Consider the following 14,292-nt stretch of genomic DNA (forward strand, 5'->3'; position numbering starts at 1 on the left):
CGGGGATGATGGGCATGGGTGTCAATAAGGGAGGAGAAATAGTTTTGTCTGGCAGATGAGAGGGCAGAGTTAAGGCAGGAAGAAGTGAACAAGGTTGGCTTGGTGTTTAGACTTTCACCAGCAGCGTTCAGCAGCTCGAGCATAAGAGCGAAGGAGGCGGACAGTGGCAGTGATCCAGAGCTGTGGGTTAGTGGTAAGAGAGCGGTGAAGGGAAAGGGGAGCAAGCGAGTTGAGCTGAGTAGAAAGGGTAGAGTTGAGAGCAGTAATCTGGTCATCAAGATTGGGTAGAGAGGAAAGGGAGGTGAGGTGGGGTGTGAGGCGCTCAGAAAGATGGATGGGGTCGAGGGAGAGGAGGTCTCTGTGAGGTAGTAATATAGATTTACAGGGGAGAGGAGTGTGAGTGAGGAGGCAGGTGAGGTTATGATCAGAGAGAGGGATTTCAGAGTTCGCGAGGGTGGAGATAGTACACTGGTAGGAGATGATGAGGTCGAGCGTGTGACTAAGTTGGTAAGTGGGCAAGGGGGGGTGGAGCAGGAGGTTGGCAGCGTCAAGGAGAGATAGAAGGCGGGCGACAGGGGAGTCACCAGGGACATCCATGTGGATGTTGAAGTTTCCGAGGATCAGAGTGGGCATGGAAAAGGACAGAAGGAAGGTGAGAAAGGGGTCAAAATTGTTAAAGAAGTTGGAGGTGGGGCCCGAGGGGGCAGTAGATGACGTCTACAAGAATCTGGAGGGGGTGGGAGAGGCAAATAATGTGGGCTTCAAAGGAGGCGAAGAAAAGGGACGGGCGGGGGAGGGATAGTGCAAAAGTGACACTGGGGAGCGAGATGGAAACCGACACCTCCTCCTTTTCCGGTGAGTCTGGGGGAGTGGGAGAAGAAGAGGCTTCCACTGGAGAGCAGCAGAAGAGACTGTGTCATCCTGAGAGAGCCATGCTTCAATTAGGGTGAGGAGGAGTAGAGAGCTGGAAAGGAATAGGTCCAGGATGAAAGGGAGCTTACCTATAATGGAGAGGGGTTTCCACAGGCCACACTTGGCAGCAGCTGTGGAGGGAGGGGAGGGAGGGGGAAGAGTGGGAGGGGTGGGGAGGATTTGGATTGGGATGAGTTGGCAGGGGGCCTGGGCGGGGATAGTGGGAAGAGGGGTGGTGATGAGAAAGGAGAACTGGGATGGGGTGGGGGCGGGGAGGAGGGGAGGGAGGGAGCTGGAAGGGAGGAGTTGAGGACTGGCACTGGTACAGAGGGATCCTGGGGGGGGTAGGGGTAGGGGCGGGGGGGGGGGGGGGAAGGGAGGGAAAGAGCTGGGTGGGAGAGGGGAAGGGGAAGGTGAGGAATGGGAAGGGCAGTTGGGAGCAGGGGAATTGATAGTTCATGGTGAGGTCAGCAAGGTAAATGACAGCACAGTGGGAGGTTAACAATTAACATGTAGTAGCAATAATACAGTAGCAATAATAAAAAAGTAGGAGATGACATCACAGGGGTAGTTAACAATTAACATGCTATGGCAATAATAAAATAAGCAGATGATGATATCACAGAGAGCAGATAACAATTTATGGGATGGCAAAAAATACGCACATGATGACATCACAGAGAGCAGTTAACAATGTGACTTTGGGCAAGTCACTTAACTTCTCTGGGCCTCAGTTACCTCATTTGTAAAATGGGGATTAAGACTGTGAGCCCCCCGTGGGACAATCTGATCACCTTGTAACCTCCCCAGTGCTTAGAACAGTGCTTTGCACATAGTAAGCGCTTAATAAATTCCATCATTATTACACTGCATCTCTACATCTGTGTCAGCCACTTACCCCAAAACTATCATCGTGGGAACCCGAGGAAGGCCTGCAGCCTGGCCCAAATCGACCTTAGAAGCTGGGTCAGGCCAAGGTCTTGTGGGCCAAGACTCAACTCAAAATATCTTGCATGGTAGCCAGCTGTTTAAAAGATTTGATACTAATACTTTTTACCACCATTTATCAATAGCACGTGTCAAAAGAATGAGGCCACATTGGTGTAGACAAAGTACTTGTTCATCTGAAGAGTCCGTCCTTAGGCACGTCCTCTGATTGACTAGGAATTTCACCCTACTGACTGCTTCTGCCTGGTGGTGTTGTCAGTTTTAGACTGTGAGCCCACTGTTGGGTAGGGACTGTCTCTATGTGTTGCCAATTTGTACTTCCCAAGCGCTTAGTACAGTGCTCTGCACATAGTAAGCGCTCAATAAATACGATTGATTGATTGATTTGTGTCTCTTTCACCCTGCGACCATCTTTTTGGCCTCTGAAGGGCTAGTCTAAGATGGCTGTCCTCCAGCATGACACCAGGGAAAGGAAAGAGCTGCTGAGGTGAAAGGATGAAAAAGCCTGAAATGCAGCCTGTCGATCAGGCTTCCTGAAAGGATTCCAAAATAACAATAATTGTGGTATTAAGTGCTATGTGACAAGCCCTGTACTAAGCCCTGGGTACACAAAAGATCATCATGAGACAGGTCACACAGTTCCCATCCCCTATGGGTCTTATAACCTAAAGAGAAGAAAGAACAGATAAGGAAGCTGAGGTCTAGAAAAGTTAACAGACTTGTCCAAGGTCATACAGCTGCAACTTAGTCGTTTGTAGCTGCAAAATCATCCGTTGTTTCTGCGAGATACGGTGGCCACTAATATTAGACTTGCTCAGGGTGAATTCTGCCCAAAATATGAGTTTATATGACCAAATTATTTTTAAAAATATATCTACCCCAGGTAACCACAGCCCAAGTACATGCCCAATTTGGATAATTTAGGGCAAAATATTAATTCTGGATTAAATTATTTGGACTATCATTATTGCTCTGAGAACTTCCTGGGTAAATGTTTGACTTTGAGCAATGGTGCTGAGAGATTACTCAGGGATGGAAGAAGGCCAGAACCAACGGGATATCACACTACTAAAATGATAAGTGCCCGTGAGCCTATTCTAGTATGAATTATTTTAAAGTGGGTGGGGCTTTGGTCTGTTTTTCTTTTTCTGGCACCAAGCTGAACTGCCTGGTCCAGGAACTCCAGGTCAGTGAGGGGGGGGGCTACATTCATTCATTCATTCATTCATTCAATTGTATTTATTGAGCGCTTACTGTGTGCAGAGCACTGTACTAAGCACTTGGGAAGTACAAGTTGGCAACATAAAGAGACAGTCCCTACCCAACAGTGGGCTCACGGTCTAGAAGGGGGAAACAGAGAACAAAACAAAACATATTAACAAAATAAAATAAATAGAATAGATAAGTACAAGTAAAATAAATAGAGTAATAAATATGTACAAACATATATGCAGGTGCTGTGGGGAAGGGAGGGAGGTAAGGCGGGGGGATGGAGAGGGGGAGGAGGGGGAGAGGAAGGAGGGAGCTCAGTCTGGGAAGGCCTCCTGGAGGAGGTGAGCTCTCAGTAGGGCTTTGAAGGGAGGAATTTCTAATTTCACAGTCTTTGCTTCCTCAGGCTCCTCTCCTATACCACATTAGAGGACAGTAGGCAGGACAATACTATTACCACTCAAAATTATAATGATGATTACAATGATGAAAATAATAATGATGATGATAATAGTAATTACTATTAATAATAATAATTGGAGTATTTGCTGAGTGTTTACTATATGCCAAGCACTGTATTAAGTGCTGGGGTATATCCAAGATCATCAGAGCACAGACAGTCCCTGTCCCATGAGGGGCCCACCATGCGAGCAGGAGGGAGAACAGTTACTGAATCCCCGTTTTACAGATGAGGTACGTTGCCCTTTGACATAGTTACGGGGCCGAGGAGTAGATATGGCCCTAACATTGTACTAGCCCCCGTCCAAAGCGATAGTGCAGGACCCAAACCGCAGTGTGCCACCAGCCAGTTGGCCAGCACTGCAGTTAGCTGGCATGGCTCTTGATATAGAGCACGGTGGCTGCTCTGGGATGCGGGTCAGGGAAAAGCCAGCCCACACTCCTACTGCTCCACGGTTGTTTTGGCTGTCAAGAAGCAGTCTCTGGTCCAGCCCAGAGGCCCCTCATCCTCAACAACCTTTCCCTTGCCCACCCATCTCCCCCTGCCCCCCTTCTGATGCAGACAGGTCGATAAAATCGATTGATTTTCCCCCTCTAATCATAATTATTATTCATTATTAATTAATTATAATAATTATTAATAACAACAATGGTGGCATTTAGGAAGCGCTTACTATGCGCAAAGCACTGTTGTAAGCGCTGGGGTGGTTACAAGTTGTTCAGGGTGTCCCACAGGGCGCTCACAGTCTTAATCCCCATTTTACAAATGAGGTAACTGAGGCCCAGAGAAGTTAGGTGACTTGCCTAACTTCCAGACTGAGCCCCTTCCTTCCTCTCCCTCGTCCCCCTCTCCATCCCCCCATCTTACCTTCTTCCCTTCCCCACAGCACCTGTATAACATGTTTGTACATATTTATTACTCTATTTATTTATTTATTTTACTTGTACATATCTATTCTATTTCTTTTATTTTGTTAGTATGTTTGGTTTTGTTCTCTGTCTCCCCCTTTTAGACTGTAAGCCCACTGTTGGGTAGGGACTGTCTCTATATGTTGCCAACTTGGCCTTCCCAAGCGCTTAGTACAGTGCTCTGCACACAGTAAGCGCTCAATAAATACGATTGATTGATTGACAGGTCCCATCAGAACAGCAAGGCATTTAAATGCCTCACCCCTGTCCCAGCTTTCAAGTAGTGTCCATTTTTACTTTCACTGCTGATGATACTAATTTATAAAACATGTGGACGCCTACTTCAACAGCTCCCTTACAAATCCTTCTAACGTGAGCAAATTCATTTTTGTGGCCGGGCATTACTAGTGCTAGTGGGAAGGTATGCAGCATGGCTTAGTGGACAGAGCATGGACTAGGGTGCCAGGGAACCCAGGTTCTAATCCTGGCTTCGCCACACGTCTGCTGTGTGACCTTGAGCAAGTCACTTCACTTCTCTGCGGCTCAGTTAGTCCATCTGTAGAATGGGGGTTCAATACCTGTTGTCCTCCGTATTTAGATTGTGAGGCCTGTGTCTTCTCCAGAGCTTAGAACAATGCTTGACACATAGTAAGCGCTTAGCAAATACCACAATTATTATAATTATTATCTAGAATTCTTCCACATATTCAAACTTTGCTAAAGCAGGGCTGGTTCTTGAATTTTTCAATGGCTTTCAGGCTTGGGCTGAACTTTGGTCTACGATGGCCCAAGTCAGGTTGGGCTGGGCTCAGGGGGATCCGGGACAGGGATCCCGCAAAATCCATTAGTGTCGTCGGCAAGCTGCAGGGGTAAATGAACCCTCCTCCATTCTCACCACTATATTACTTTATCCCTTACGTCGGGAGATCTGAGGGCCCTGGAGAGCAACTAATGTGTCAATTAGCATGGCTGATGCATGTTCTTTTAAATTGCTTCATGATTACCGCAACAGAGATTTAACATCTCCTAGTGAGATATTTAAATAAAACAAATCAGGTACCACTTATAAAGTCAAAAATTAAGACCAATACTATCCCAAAACCTCTTCATTCTGGACTTGCTCACTGAATGATGTTGTAGGCGGGAAGTGGGGGGCGTTTCCAGGTGAAGACTAAATTTGGGGAGGAAAAAATAATAACTGTGGTATTTGTAAAGCTCTTACTATGTGTCAGGCACTGTACTAAGCGCTGTGGTGGATACAAGCAAATCGAGTTGCGTGTCCCCGTCCCATGTGGGAGTCATCATCATCATCATCAATCATATTTATTGAGCGCTTACGGTGTGCAGAGCACTGGACTAAGCGCTTGGGAAGTACAAGTTGGCAACATATAGAGACAGTCCCTATCCAACAGTGGGCTCACAGTCTAAAAGAGTCACAGTCTAAATCCCTATTTTACGGATGAGATAGCTGAGGCACAGAGGAGTGGAGTGACTTGCCCAAGATCACACAGCAGAAAAGTGATGGAGCCAGGATTAGAACTCATGACCTTCTAAAGTGGGGATGAATACTGGGAGCCCCATGTGTTGATGTGGACTGTATTCAACCTGATTAGCTTGTTTCTACTCCAGTTTAACAATACCATTAAAAAAAAAATCCCACTGACAATAAAATGCACTTGTGTTGTCTTTTCCAGTAATGAAGCTAGGTTGAGTCATCCACCACCCCTTGCTCTATAATAATAATAATAATTATGATGGCATTTATTAAGTGCTTACTATGTGCAAAGCACTATTCTAAGCCCTGGGGAGTTACAAGGTGATCAGGTTGTCCCTTGGGGGGCTCACGGTCTTAATCCCCATTTTACAGATGAGATAACTGAGGCACAGAGAAGTTAAGTGACTTGCCCAAAGTCACACAGCTGACAATTGGTGGAGCTGGGGTTTGAACCCATGACCTCTGACTCCATAGCCTGTGCTCTTCCCACTGACCCACACTGCTGCTTTTCAAGCTGCTTCTCTATCCACATGCTCTATCCACTACGCCATGCTGCTTTTCCAGGGAAATACCTTGTTTATAAAGCTTAGGAATACAAAGGCTGGGCTTGCGCTTTTTCATTATTCCTGGGCAGGAATAGCCAAAGGTTGCCACAAACATCGCTTACCCGCCCTGCGCTGATGCCTAGTATTAGCGAGGAATGGTGGATGACTCAACCTAGCTCCATTACTGGAAAAGACAATTCAAGTGCATGTCCTATTGCCAGTGGGATTTTTTTTTTTTATGGTACTTGTTAAACTGGGGTAGAAACAAGTTAATCAAGTTGAACACAGTCCATGTCAACATATGGGATGACTCCCAGTATTAATCCCCTCTCTACAGATGAAGTAACTGAGGCACAGAGAAGTTAAATGGCTTGCTCATGGTCACACAGCATGACCATTCTTACTCCCAGGCCTGTGCTCTATCCACTAGGCCACACTGCTTCACAATGTGGGCTTCCCTCAACAGGGGCAATTCTTCTGTATGAGCAGTTTGATTGGGACGTCAAATCAATCAATCGTATTTATTGAGTGCTTACTGTGTGCAAAGCACTGTACTAACCACATGAGCCATTTCAGCTGCATTCAGTGCTTAGAACAGTGCTTGGCACATAGTAAGGGCTTAACAAATACCATCGTTATTATTATTATACCCATAAGGCAACTTTATCGCCAGTGCATCATCTGCCACTAGAAAGGATGATTATCTATGTATATATGTATGCAAATGTATGCATTTATTTAGGTATAAATCTATCTATCTATAGCTCTCTATATGGGGAATTCACTGATGAGCTTCCAATTAAAATCCTTTGCAAATATTTAAATTTCAGATTTGTTATTCTTTTCATTGTAGAGTTGAAAAAACAAAAATAATCACAAAAGAGGGTAATGCTTATCTGTCACTGAAGGATTCCTATTTCTTTACCACTTGTGCTGGATCCTTAAAGAGCATATAAAACATCTAGACCAGATTGGGTTTGTGGTTCAGGTCCCTGAAGGGATCATAACCACTTGGCCGAGTGGATAAAGCAAGGGTCTGCGAGTCAGGGGTCTGGGTTCTAATCCCGGCTCCCCCACTTGTCTGCTGCGTGATCTTGAGTAAGATACTTAACTTCTCTGGGCCTCAGATACTTCATCTGTAAAATGGGGATTGTGCCCAACCTGATTAGTTTGTATCTACCCCAGCTCTTAGTACAGTTTATGACATACCATTTTAAAAAAATGCATTAACTTTCAAGACAAAATTTGCTGTGATATTGCACGACTAAAGAAAACTTACAAAGTAAGATCTGAACAGTCACATTATTCCAAAGGCATCATAATACCCTACCTTTGACAATACCAAGGATTATATTAAGATTTCTAGTCATATGGCTTACCCAGATTAAACCCCAATTTTCCTCTACTCCCTCTCAATCAATTGTATTTATTGAGCGCTTACTGTGTGCAGAGCATTGTACTAAGCGCTTGGGAAGTACAAGTTGGCAACATATAGAGACAGTCCCTACCCAACAGTGGGCTCACACTCTAGAAGGGGGAGACAGAGAACAAAACCAAACATATTAACAAAATAAAATAGAATAGATATGTACAAGTAAAATAACTGCATCACCTACGTACTTGAATCTGTACCCTTGATGCACCTGATTTTTAACTCACCCTCAGCCCGTACATATCCGTAATTTATTTATTTATATTAATGCCTGTCTTGCCCTCTAAACTGTAAGGTCCTTATGGGCGGGAAATGAGTCTACCGACTCTGTTGTACTGAAATCAATCAATCAATTGAATTTACTGAGTGCTTACTGTGTGGGAGAATGCATCATAATAGAGTTGGTAGACACGCTCCCTGCCCCCAATGAGCTTATAGTCTAGAGAGGGAGACAGATATTAATAGAAATAAATTACAGATATGTACTTAGTGCTGTGGAGCTAGGGGAGGGGTGAATAAAGGATGCAAATCCAAGTGCAAGGGTCATGCAGAAGGGAGTGAACTTTTCCAAGTGCTTACTCAGTACACTGCTCTGCAAGCAGTAACTGCTTATTATTAATTACAGCAGTGATAATGATAACAATAGTAATAATGATAATAATATTTGTTAAGCACTTACTATGTGTCGAGCACTGTTCCAAGTCCTGGGGTAGATACAAACTATTCAAGTTGGACACAGTCCCTGTTCCACATGGGGCTCATTTACAGATGACGGAACTGAGGCACAGAGAAATTAAGTGACTTGTCCAAGGTCACTCAGCAGACAAGTGGCAGAGCTGGGAATAGAACCCAGGTCTTTCTGATTCCCAGGCCTGTGCTCTATCTACACTGCTTCTCCATGTGGGACTGTGTCCCATCTGATCATATTGTATCAACCACAGAGTTTAGTACAGTGGCACATGGTAATACCATTATTACTATTACCGTTATTATAAGACAATAAAATTACCTGCTCAGTTTGCAAATCAATTTGATCATCACCATCATCATCAATCGGATTTATTGAGCGCTTACTGTGTGCAGAGCACTGTACTAAGCGCTTGGGAAGTACAAGTTGGCAACACAATTTGATATGTTTCTGGTAACATGAGAATCTCGGCATAGTAAATAAGTGCTTCACATCTTACAGTTACTATAAAGAAACAAGGAATTTAAAAGCATAATGAGTAACCATGTACCTAATCTCAGGGAAAATGTAGGGAAAATAATCTTAAAGAACAAGAAAGGAAGTCGATTCTTTTAACATACCTTGGTTTCTAGTTCAAGGATATCAGAATGGCCCATAGCTGGTTCTGCAACCACTTTTTGCAAGAGATCAATTTCCTTTTTCTTTGTCTCTAGCTCCTTGGGAAATTTTTCAGAAACCATATAAGTATTAAACTTTATCTCCTCTTCCAATCTCTTCATTAGGCCTTTAGGCAAATTAATAAATTAGTATTTAGATTAAAAGTATAGCGATTAGCGATGCTTATCTCAAAGTAACAAATTAAACGTAATTTGGAAGCTGAAGTATAAAAATTAAAATTGAATTATTTAAAACTCCTATTTTTAAAGAATTAAAGGGAAAAAGTCCTTAATGTTTCTATTTTACAAAAATAGCCATACTGCCATTTTATGTAAGAATTGAAACTTACATATTCGAAGTACTTCAAAATTTTAATATCCAAAATAAACTTGGGGTTCATTTTTGGACTACCTCACTCTTCAAGACATTCAAAATAAATGGTTCCTCTTGCCAAGTATCAGTGGGCATCCATTCTCACGTTACAAAAATCAAAGGTTTAAGTTAAATGTCTATATCCCATCATCTTTGCCAATAAAATGAAAAATTATATTTGTCCATTGTATCAAAGAGCAAGAAACCAGAGAACCTCTGTTCACTTATTGGTGTTAACAATTTAAATTTATGTCAAGAGAGAAAAGTGCAGCAAAATTAGAAAAACTATGTAGGGAATGCATTGTAAAGGTACCTATTTTGAGTTCTCATATTTCCTAAATATGAGACTAAAATATGACTAAAGTCTATCAACAATAACATAAGGGCTCATCCATGTAAAAAAGTATCAGAAACTGAACCTCATGTTATTTTGGCCTAACACAAACCTATACCAAAATATGTTTAACTTTACAAAATTGAGACATGCATAATAAAGATGAAGAATGAAGTTAAAATATAAACTGGTGTTCCACATTTAACAGGTAACTGTTTTTCTGCCCCATTTAAATATCTTTCAATCCCTTACTTCACTTTCTTTATTTCTAAATATTCACTAGTAATCAGATTTTGTACCTTCTTGACTAGGTTAAAATACATTATCATTAATTGTGAACAGATTAAAAATGAAAAAACACATAACCAAGAATGAATGTCTTTTAAAAACTCATCCTATTCATAGTAAGAAGATGAGGTAATCACAATCAGTAAATGCCATAAATATAAAAAAGATTATAATATGCTTCCAATTAAACATTTAAGAAAAAAATTACTGCTTAAATATTATCCTAAGTTAAAAACGGTACTAAAGCTTGAGAACACCTTAGTGAGGGGAAAGTCATAAGCAATTTGGTGCAAGGCATTTCCCAGACATCCTCTCAATAATGGTTACAGAAGTGACAGAGCATGGGTGAAGCTCGATCACTCAGTATTTATTAAGCAACCACTAACTGCAGAGCACGTAACTTACAAATACAGTACTTGTATTTTAGAGAATACTCATTTTGGTAAGGTCCACTGCCACATGAATTTCCCTCATAACCACAGTTTCAAGAGAAACAGACACTTCTTAACACTGTTTCGACTTCCCTATTGGCCAATAAGAGCACCAAATTTTACAAATACAGCAAATTTTGTGACTACTAGCCCCTCAAAGCTTTGTACCCCCAATTTGGCTCTTCTGCACAGCCACTTTGATTGCACTTTACACCCTGGAAAATACAATTTAAATTAGAGACACGCAGACCACACTTTTTTTCCCCCTCTTAAATGATATTTAAGTGCCAGGCACTGTAATAAGAGCTGGAGTAGATACAAGCTTATCAGGTTGAACAGTCCATGTCCCTCACGGGGCTCACAGTCATAATCCCCATTTTACAGAAAAGGGAACTGAGGCTCAGAGAAGTTAAATGACTTGCCCAGGGTCACAAAAGCATACGAATGGCAGAGTTGGGATTAGAACCCAGGACCCCCAGGCCCATAATCTTTCCACTAGGCCATGCTGCTTTTCCCAGTATTCCTGTCTCCTTCCACCCCCAACCAGCAGCCCTGATCAAATTTCAGCTCCTCCTTTCTCCCCACACCATGACTTGGTTGCATGATCCTAAAACAAGATAGTATCTACTAACACTAATTAGTTTACTAGTTTCAAAAGGTTCCCCAGGTATAGATTGCTTTTTCATTTCCGTTAGTAGTCTCTCTAACGTACCCTCAATTAATTTTCTATTTCCTGACTTCTAGTCACAGAAAACAGCATTTGGAAATTTCTACTTACTTTCTGGTTTCACATCTGCTGCAGCATGACGCATATTTTTCAGTTGGTTCTGTACTCTTTGTAGTCTCTGCACTGCATGAAATAGCTTTAGAATACAATTAGGTTCATTACTAGGGATATTCCTTTGAAATGTAGAATTCATGTAATCAAAAAATGACAAATACAAGCTCCACATGATCCTCAAAAAAATGCCAAAAGCACAATAATAAGCATTTTGGAGATTATATATTAAAACCAAAATACAGCAGTTTCTTTTAAAGTAAAAGAATATTGGAGAATGCTTCAAAACCATTTTCCTACATTAATTTTCTGGATTCGGCATTCATAGAAGAATACCTCCTACTGAAATAGGCTTACCTACTGTGATTCTCTCTTTAAGGCACATTTTTTTTTAAACTAAAAAATGCTAGCAATCATGAAAGCATAGCCTATGCACCACATAATTCCAGACAAATATTTGGTGGCCATTCTGTGGCACAAGCAGTGAAGCGGAGTTGATGTAGTAAATATCAGGCTAAGGTGAGCTATCAAATTCCCTAGCAAGTGAAACTAATTTTAAATTGTCAATTTTCCTTGTAATATGACCTAGATTTTAAAACAAAGGTCCAACAGTTAAAGAAAATGCAACAAGCTCTTACATACATCCTAGGGAAGACAGTAGGATTGAGAATCAGGAGACCTGGGTTTGAGTTTCTGTTCCCCTACTGTGTGACCTTGGGTAAGTCAAGTCCCCCAAATACAACACCTAAGCAAACTGTAATAATAACTGTGGCATCTCTTATGCATTTACTATGTTTTAGGCACTGTTCTAAGCACTGGGGTAGATACAAGATAACTAAGTGGGACACAATCCCTGACCCACAAGTTCTGTCCCTTAAGGGGCTCTAAGCCTAGGTAGGAGGGAGAACAGATATTCAATCCCAATTTTACAGGCACAGAGAAGTTAAATGACTTGCCCAAGACCACACAGTTGGCGGGTGGCAAAGCTGGGATTAGGATTTAGGTCTTCTGACTCCCAGGACTACGTTCTTTCCATCAGGTCACGCTGCTTCTCTAAAATATCAAGAAAAAAAATCCCCAAAGCCCACCACAATCAACAAGGTAACACCCCTTCCGACTTTACCCTGCTGATTTTCTGTTATAACCCAGACCACACACTTTGTCCTCCTAATATCAAGCTACTCACTGTACCTGGATTTCATCCAATCTTGTCACCAACCCCTTGCCCACACCCCTCCTAGACTGTGAGCCCATTGCTGGGTAGAGACTGTCTCTATCTGTTGCCGAATTGTACTTTCCAAGTGCTTAGTACAGTGCACACAGTAAGCGCTCAATAAATACGACTGAATGAATGAATGAATCCCTCTTCTGGCCTGGAACTTGCCCCCCACACACACTCCGCATTCATATATAACAGACCACCACTCTCCCCAACTTCAAAGGCCTTTTAAAATCACATCTCCTTCAAGTGGTCTTCCCTCAACAGCTCTCATTTTCCCTACTCTCTCTCCTTCTGTATTCCCTCTGCACTTGGATCTGTTCCCTTTAAGCATTTAATAGTCATTCTGCCTTCAGCCCCGCAGCACTTATGTACACATCCAAGATATATTTTAATACCTGTCTCCCCTTCTAGACTGCAAGCTCCTTGGGGGGAGGGAACACGCTTACCAACTCTGTTGCGTTGTACTCTCTCAAGAACTTGCTACAATATGGACTCAATAAATACCACTGACTGATTAGCTATCCTTAGCACTGATATATGTCTATTTGTCTATTTAATGGAAGACCTGAGTTCTTATTATTTATATCTATGCTTTCATTTTTGAAACTATGGCTTGATTGGTAATTTATGTCAGCTTGTCTCCCCAGTAAGGGGATATGTCTTTTACTGCGCATGTTCCCAAGCACCTAGAATGTTGCTCTGCACATGAACATTGGTGAAGATAATGATAATACAGAAACAATTTCTGCAGGAGTGGGAGGGTCTAGGAGCCATGTGGATCACGATTCGCAACAGAAGAGTTACCACATTTTAGGGAATTAGGTTCCACCCCACTTTACATCAGAGAAGGTAATTAATACATTCCTTTTAGGAAAAAAAATAATGATGGCATTTATTAAACGCTACTATGTGCAAAGCACTGTTCTAAGTGCTGGGGAGGCTACAAGGTGATCAGGTTGTCCCATGGGGGGCTCACAGTCTTAATCCCCATTTTACAGATGAGGTAACTGAGGCTCAGAGAAGTGAAGTGACTTGCCCAAAGTCACACAGCTGACAATTGGCAGACCCGGGATTTGAACCCATGACCTCTGACTCCAAAACCCGTGCTCTTTCCACTGAGCCACGTTGCCTAGATTTGTATTTTAACATATTACTATGAATCAGGGGGGAAATATGGACTTAGATGCGATTAATTCTACAACTATTCTTTTGCGGGATTAAGAATAAACAACAAACGGAAATATTTGTGATTTTTCTCAATGCACGCTTTCATATGGATACCTGATTCTTTTGTTCTTGTTTCTGCTGGGCTAGAAACTCTTCTCTCTCATTTTCGACTCGAAGTTGTCTGGCTATTTTAAGCATCTGTTGATGATTCTGCACGGTCTCCACCTACAGTAAATGAATAAGTAGTGCATTATTGCTATTACGGTTGAGAAAGGAATTAGTAGTATCACATGATTCAGAAACCCACTTAGCACTTCTTTTTGGTACACATTACTGTTTACTGATGACAGTAAGTCTCTGGGCTCAGAGTCCTTAAAAGCTCTGGGCTACTGTCTAGGGAGAGTTCCTTTCCATCAATTAGTTACTTGATTCCATTCTCAGATACA

The 14,292-nt window shown here is 42.2% G+C and overlaps 1 protein-coding gene across 2 annotated transcripts in view; it reads right to left on the reverse strand.

Annotated features, from left to right (window-relative positions):
* The window catches only part of IFT81 (intraflagellar transport 81), a 102,660-nt gene that overhangs the window by 75,119 nt on the left and 13,249 nt on the right, over positions 1–14,292 (reverse strand). For both annotated transcript variants that reach the window (XM_038763245.1, XM_038763244.1), the window contains exons 7-9: positions 13,961–14,071; positions 11,458–11,542; positions 9,218–9,381 (exon numbers count right to left, since the gene is read on the reverse strand). In XM_038763245.1, the coding sequence (XP_038619173.1) occupies positions 9,218–9,381; positions 11,458–11,542; positions 13,961–14,071 (360 nt within the window). The remainder of the gene's footprint in view (positions 1–9,217; positions 9,382–11,457; positions 11,543–13,960; positions 14,072–14,292) is intronic.

This window comes from Tachyglossus aculeatus, chromosome 21, assembly GCF_015852505.1.
Source record: "Tachyglossus aculeatus isolate mTacAcu1 chromosome 21, mTacAcu1.pri, whole genome shotgun sequence".
NCBI classification, from domain to species: domain Eukaryota; kingdom Metazoa; phylum Chordata; class Mammalia; order Monotremata; family Tachyglossidae; genus Tachyglossus; species Tachyglossus aculeatus.